Source organism: Capra hircus, chromosome 29 (genome assembly GCF_001704415.2).
Source record: "Capra hircus breed San Clemente chromosome 29, ASM170441v1, whole genome shotgun sequence".
Taxonomy (NCBI): domain Eukaryota; kingdom Metazoa; phylum Chordata; class Mammalia; order Artiodactyla; family Bovidae; genus Capra; species Capra hircus.
In genome coordinates this window covers 26,664,951-26,672,103 of record NC_030836.1, presented here as the reverse complement: position 1 = coordinate 26,672,103, position 7,153 = coordinate 26,664,951, and the positions used below count along the sequence as shown (strand labels likewise).

General features: G+C 39.4%; 1 protein-coding gene across 1 annotated transcript; it reads right to left on the bottom strand.

Annotated features, from left to right (window-relative positions):
• Positions 4,923 to 5,854, bottom strand: LOC102175274 (olfactory receptor 149-like). The gene is given in 2 exon segments (XM_005699560.2): positions 4,923 to 5,743; positions 5,746 to 5,854. Coding segments are annotated over 2 exon segments (930 nt in total).

The window sequence follows — 7,153 nt, the reverse complement described above, 5'->3', positions numbered from 1 at the left end:
CAGCCATCTCCCACCACAATCTCCTCCTTCACATCCCCTCAATCTGTCTTCAGTCAACAGCAGCCCACTCACCTTGGGATTGCTCCACAATCCCTAAATTCCAGCTCCCAGCTACTGTGCCTTCCATGAGACCTGCACCCCTGTTTAGAGTATGTATGGCTGCAGCAAGGGCTGTCTGATTCTTATTCCATTTAGGCTGCCACAGTTAAGCTGTTTCTCTCTCAGCTTTAAATGTTTCTCCTCTGACTCAGACAATTGCCTCAATGTGGTGATGGGACCCCTGTTTCAGTTCCCCCACCCACCAAGGGCAGGTCCAGTCTTTCTAACACTCCTGTTTTTCCCCCTAGTTTCTTCATTCTACTGAGTTTTGCGTGATTCTATGTATTTTGTCCACTAGTCAGGTACTCCCATCTTCTCTCAGCTGGTGTTTTGCATGCACTTCTGTGTCAGAAGCTGTATTCTTGAAGTATCTGTGAAGAGAGATGTACTCCACATCCACCTACTCCTCTGCCATCTTGTTCTTTCCTGAAATCCTTTAATATTCAAAGAAACAGTACAAAAGGAAGGTGACAATTTTCCTATCCAGCTTATTTAAAATCCATTATTTTGTGAGGAACACTATAAAATGTTGTCAAAATTATTATTAGACATGCCTGTGTATAATAACTAGCTTTACACCTCCTAATTTTGAGCACTGCTATGCTCTTTTTTAAAGTACTGCTTTAAATGTTGATACCCTAACCATTTAAATGTTGAATAGTAACAATTGTCACTTCACAAAGCAATTATAAGAATTAAATGAAAAAAAAATAGAGTGGAATATTTAGTATATTAAATATATTTAATATTAATAAAATTAGTGTATTTAATAAAAATAGAGTGGAGCATTTAATATATGTATGACAAAGGCCCATATAGTCAAAGCTATGGTTTTTACAGGAGTCATATATGGATGTGAGAGTTGGACTCTAAAGAAATCTGAATGCTAAGGAATTGATGCTTTTGAATTGTGGTGTTGGAGAAGACTCTTGAGAGTCCCTGGGACTTCAAGGAGATCCAACCAGTTCATCCTAAAGGAAATCAGTCTTGAGTGTTCATTGGAAGGACTGATGTTGAAGCTGAAACTCCAATACTTTGGCCATCTGATACAAAGAACTGACTCATTAGAAAAGACCCTGATGCTGGGAAAGATTGAAGACATGAGGAGTAGGGGATGACAGAGGATGAGATGGATGGATAAAATCACTGACTAAATGGACATAAGTTTGAGCAAGCTCTGGGTGTTGGTGATGAACAGGGAAGCCTGGCATGCTGCAGTCCATTGAATCACAAAGAGTCAGACACAACTAAGCGACTGAAATGAACTGAACTGAATGGAACTGTTTTAATATATTGGCTGGTAGACAGTAAGTACTTGAAAATGTTACTTGTTTTAAAAATTATCAAGTCATGAAATATTGTATATGTATTTTATTGTATATATGTATACATATATATACATGGTCCTTGATGTAAGTGACAAGAAACTTGATATATTTTTTAATATCTATATTGTCTACTCACTTTGAAAACTCTCAAGTAGCTTGATATCACAGAACTACACAAATTAAAAATCATAGACAAAATTTATGTATTTCTTTCTGCTTCATCATGATTTTACTTATACACTAATGTTTCATATACAATCCACAAAATATCTTGAATTTAGGGTATGATATATCCTACCTTCCCTGGTGGCTCAGATGGTAAAGAATCCTCCTGCAATGCTGGAGACCTGGGTTCAGTCCTTGGGTTGGAAAGACCCCCTGGAGAAGGAAATGGCTACCCACTCCAGTATTCTTGCCTAGAGAATCCCCATGGACAGAGGATTCTGGCTTGATACAATCAATGGGGTCATAAAGAGTAAGAGATAACTGAGCTACTAAGAACACACACACACACACACACACACACAACACCTTCAATGACAATTCCTCTGATTCAATATGATTTTAAGGATGTTATTTACCCATTCTGGAGTTCAGCTCCTACATCTGGAAAAATGTGAATGATATTCAACATGTTGAGATGTTAATATAGCCAATTAATAATGTTGTATAAAATTTTTAAAGAGAATTTCTTGGCACATAGTCAGAAACTATACAATGTAACTTATTTTGTTCCTTTTCTTTATAGAACTGGTTCAGAGTCATGATATAATTCTGTCTCACATTGTACTTTTAGAGTTTAACATGCCTCACTTAACAAGCTGTGTTAAATACCTCTGTTTTAACCAGAACAAGGACTACAAATAGGTAGGAATTGTTAGTGAAAGGCTAAGAGTAATCTATTGGTTTGGAGCAGGTATTTTAGATAATCCTGGGACTAAGCAACCAAAGACATTTCAAACAGATAGATGATCAATAACAGTGATAGCTGATAGCTTCCAAATGGATGTCTGAGATGAGAGGTGGCAATAGAGTTAGAAGAGCTTGGCTCCAGAGATGTAATTAAGCATGGTCAAGGCACAGAGTAAAATTAATCAAAAACAATGGAGTCTGGAGAAAAGGATCAGGACTCTATCTCCTTAAAGTCCTGAAAGAGAAGAGAGAAGTCCAGTTCTGGGAAGAGTTTCAGTTGGCAATGAAGGCAAACCACCTCATCTAGGAAACCAAGGTAGGAATGTGGGATCCAAAAATTATTACTGAATGAGTAGAAAACATGACTTCTGCAGTATTTTCTCTTTTTGATAAAAACTCTTTAGGGAACAAAGGCCTGTTCCATTCCAGCTTCATCCCAAGATTCAGATGTATCTGCCCTTTTGACTCTCAAGATACTTTATAGATTAGAAATAACTGACAAGGGCTTCCCTGGTGATCCAGTGGTAAAGAATGCACTTGCCAATGCAGGAGACATGGGTTTGATCCCTGATCCAGGAAGAAACCACATACCATGGGGCAACTAAGCCCACAGTAAGAGAAATCACCACAAGAGGCCCACACATCCCAACTGGAGAGTAAGCCCCACTCACTGCAACTAGAGAAAACCCCATGGAGCAACAAAGACCAGCACAGCCAAAAATAAATAAGTAAAAAGAAGCTGACAAATATGTTACTGAGGTTCTGCTTCCTCAAATAAATAAATTAAAAAAAAAACTCATCTGGGACTCAGAATTTCTTCTATTCAACAAACAAACTGTTGATTCTATATAGTCAACCCCCAACTAACTCTTGTTTTCTCCTTAATTTCCCTGAACCTACTTTACTTTCAGCATTTCAGGAAAATGCTTTGCTAAAACTTATCCTAGCACAATGGAGGGATGTTTTTGTTAAGTCTAATTTAAAATACAGAGAAATGAGAGCCTGACTTGCTTAGTATGAAGTTTCACACAGGAAATATTTTAAGTGGGTCTTTAGTGGGCTTCCCTGATGCTCAGATGGTAAAGAATCTACTTCCATTGTAGGAGACCCAGTTTCGATCCCTGGGTCGGGAAGATCCCCTGAAGAAGAGAATGGCTACCCATTCCAGTATTCTTGTCTGGAGTTTTCCATGGACAGAGGAGCCTGGTGGGGTACAGTCCATGGGGTCACAAGGAGTCAGACATGATTGAGCAACTAACAGTGGTAAGAATGAATTTGTTCTACTAAAGACACTGGAAGGAGCATTTCTGTTAGAGAGAATAAAAGGCACAGGGTTTAAGAGAAATGAGTGGGAGAAATGTTCTTCCCTTTAAAAACATGCATCACCTCATCACCCTGATATGAGGTTTGTTTTTTTTTTAATTTTTATTTTTACTTTATTTTACTTTACAGTACTGTATTGGTTTTGCCATACATTGACATGAATCCACCACGGGTGTAACACAATGTTGTGACTGGTTCACGTGTGGGAGAATCCCTGACTGAACTCTGATCCTGAAAATAAACAAAGGGAGAGCCTATTGGCCTCTACCTCTTCTCTCCCCAGCCTCCATTCATCTTCCCATCACATCTTTCTCTTCACATTATCCCCTTCTCTTTCAGTCACCAATCACTCTCTTCTCTTCCAATAACCCCTTTCTCTTCCCATCACCGCCTTCTATTCTTATCTCACCCTTCACTTTCCTTCAAATCTCTGCCTGGACTAGAATAGCACATATCTTATGCTGAGCTCATTAGACCAAGGAAAAAAGAAAGTTAAAGGGGCAGCACTAAAGTCACAGCTTTCTGGTAAGCAAAGTATCCAAAACCATGGAACAATAGCAGCTTAGATTTTGCACGGATCGCTGGTTGTGCTTGGGATTATAAAGACAAACTAAATTTTCTAATACTGAAAAACAACAGAATTAGTCACCCCTTCACAGACTCCCCTGGCTACCTTCTTCACATTCTCTTTCATCTACAACTTCAAATCACAGTCAAGGCTTGTTTACATGTTAAACACCAATAGACAGGCTTTGTGGGTGATACAACACATTGGTACCTATGATTCAGTTACTAGAAGACAAAGGTCCTGAGGTCTCACTGAGAAGCTCTTTTCCTTTACACAATTTATTTTCATTTTAGAAGTCACAGAGTACCACTGGAAGGCATATGGTTGAAACCTTCCCATTTTTCTACAATCCCAAGACCATCAAATGAGGGCTTATCTGATGCAGGCATTTGAGAGGTTAATCATATAATCATGTCAGCCAAGATGAGGAAGTGCTAGGGTAAGGGAGAAAGGAACAAGGCAGGATTAGGAGTAGAGAAAGATATAGAGGGAGGGACAGAAGGCCTAGGCATTTTTATTGCCAACTGGGAGTAGTAGAATATTCTATTATCCCTCCTGAGTAGGATAATGTATTAGTGACCTGAAACAATTCACTTCATATCTTCTAATCTTAGCTTCTTCATCTGTAGTAAAAGGGGACAGAGATAATATCTGTGCAAAGTCCTCTCATAAACAATATGGTATGACCTCTTTCACTTCTCATGAATGAGGGCCATCTCCTCTAGCACCTTCCTCAGAGAATATTTCACTTCCTTATTTCTCAAGCTGTAGATCAAGGGGTTAAGCATGGGGGTGACAAGGTTATTCAGGACCTGAACAGTTGCATTAAGCCAGGGGTTAGGGGTGGGCTGCAGGTAGATGAGAACCACTGGCATAAAGGAGAGGAGGATGGCAGTGAGGTGGGCGCTGCAGGTGGAGAAGGCACGCCGTTGGCCTTCAGTCGATCGAATTTGAAGAATGGAGTAAACGATGAAGCTGTAGGAGATGAGGATGAGAAGGAAGCAACTGAGGGGCATGAGACCCACACTGATTAATCCCACCATCTCTAGGGCCGAGGTGTCCGCACAAGCCAGCTTTAGCATCACTGGGATATCGCAGAAGTAATAGTCCACCTCACTGGGGCCACAGTAGGGCAATTGGAAGGTGAGTGTAGTTAGAAAGATGGCCTGAATGCACCCAAAAAATGAGGTGCCCATGGCCAGGATGGCACACACTCTGTGACTCATGATTATTGTGTAGTGCAGAGGGTAACATATGGCAACAAAGTGATCATAGGCCATTACCGTGTACAGGAAACACTCGGTACAACCCAGGAAGTGGTAGAAAAAGAGCTGGGACACGCAGCCTGAGTAGGAGATGGCTCTGCTGTTCCCTGCAAGGTAGAAGAGCATCTTGGGGGAACTCACAGAGGGAAAAAATATGTCACACACAGACAGTTTACATAGGAAGAAGTACATGGGAGTGTGCAGCCGAGTGGAGGAGACAATTGCCAGTAGGATGAGCAGGTTCCCCATAGGGTGAAGATGTAGAAGGACAGAAACAGAACAAAGAGCATGGTCTCCAGGTCCTCTGTGTGCGGGATGCCCAGCAAAATAAACTCAGTCACTGCTGAGGCGTTCCTCATCTGTGTTAGAATGCTGGGCTTCAAAATAGAATACAGGCCTCCAAGTGTAAGCACTGATGTCAAACCAAGATGCTATTTAATAAAAGATAAGCAATTATTTAATTATCCCCTTATGTGTCCTTCTAACAAATGTAATTTATAAAACAACATTAATAAACTAAGTACTTTTAAAGGAACACTGCTGCTGCTGCTGCTGCTAAGTCACTTCAGTCGTGTCCGACTCTGTGTGACCCCATAGACGACAGCCCACCAGGCTCCCCCGTCCCTGGGATTCTCCAGGCAAGAACACTGGAGTGGGTTGCCATTTCCTTCTCCAGTGCATGAAAGCGAAAAGTGAAAGGGAAGTCACTCAGTCGTGTCCGACTGTTAGCAACCCCATGGACTGCAGCCCACCAGACTTCCCTATCCATGGAATTTGCCAGGCAAGAGTACTGGAGTGGGGTGCCATTGCCTTCTCCAATATAGATATATAAAGTGACATTATTAAAATTATTCCATTTAAGTGAAATTATTCCATATGAAAATGCTTACAAAAGTAAAAAAAAAAGTAGAAAAAGAAAAAGAAATAACAGCTTTTGATTATTTGCAAGTGTTATGCTAATTTCTATCATTTTTAAATTTAAGTTTCAGAAACAACTTTATTAAGTGAAAGAAACCATAAAAACACAGTTTTTAATAAGCTGATCATGTAGCTAGAAAATAACTGATCTGAGATTAAAATTCCTGTCTGATTGAGGAGTCAAACTTCTAACTTTTTACTGTGAAAGCTCCCAGCAATTTTTACTTAAAGAAGCTGAGACCTGATTTTCATCTTCAAATAACTGAAGATCTGCTATGTAGATGTGCTGTGTGTTCATCCATAGCAAATGATGTGTACAAAAGTGGAACTAGTAGAAAGTTAGATTTTATTTCAGTATAGGAAAAAAATAATGGCTAAGTTGCCCTGTTAAGTGTTGTGTTCTCATCATGATAAGGGTTTGATTATTTGTAGGATGATATTCTTTCAGATATGAAGAACTTGCATTCCCAATTTAAATGCAATTTTTTCCTACCCGCACCTTTAATATCCTCTGAAATTCTTTGCCTTTATTATTTTGTTCATTTTCTCAAATATATCTGAAGAAGCAAAAATTTAACAAGTGATTCTCCTAGTGAGCTGATGGCTTTGATTTAAATATAATAAATCTATCTGACTCTATAACAATAACAATTATGAATATAATTATTATAAAAGTTACAGTAACAGCTTGATACCATTCTTAATGTATCTTAATAAAAGATAGACACGTGCCATGCGTG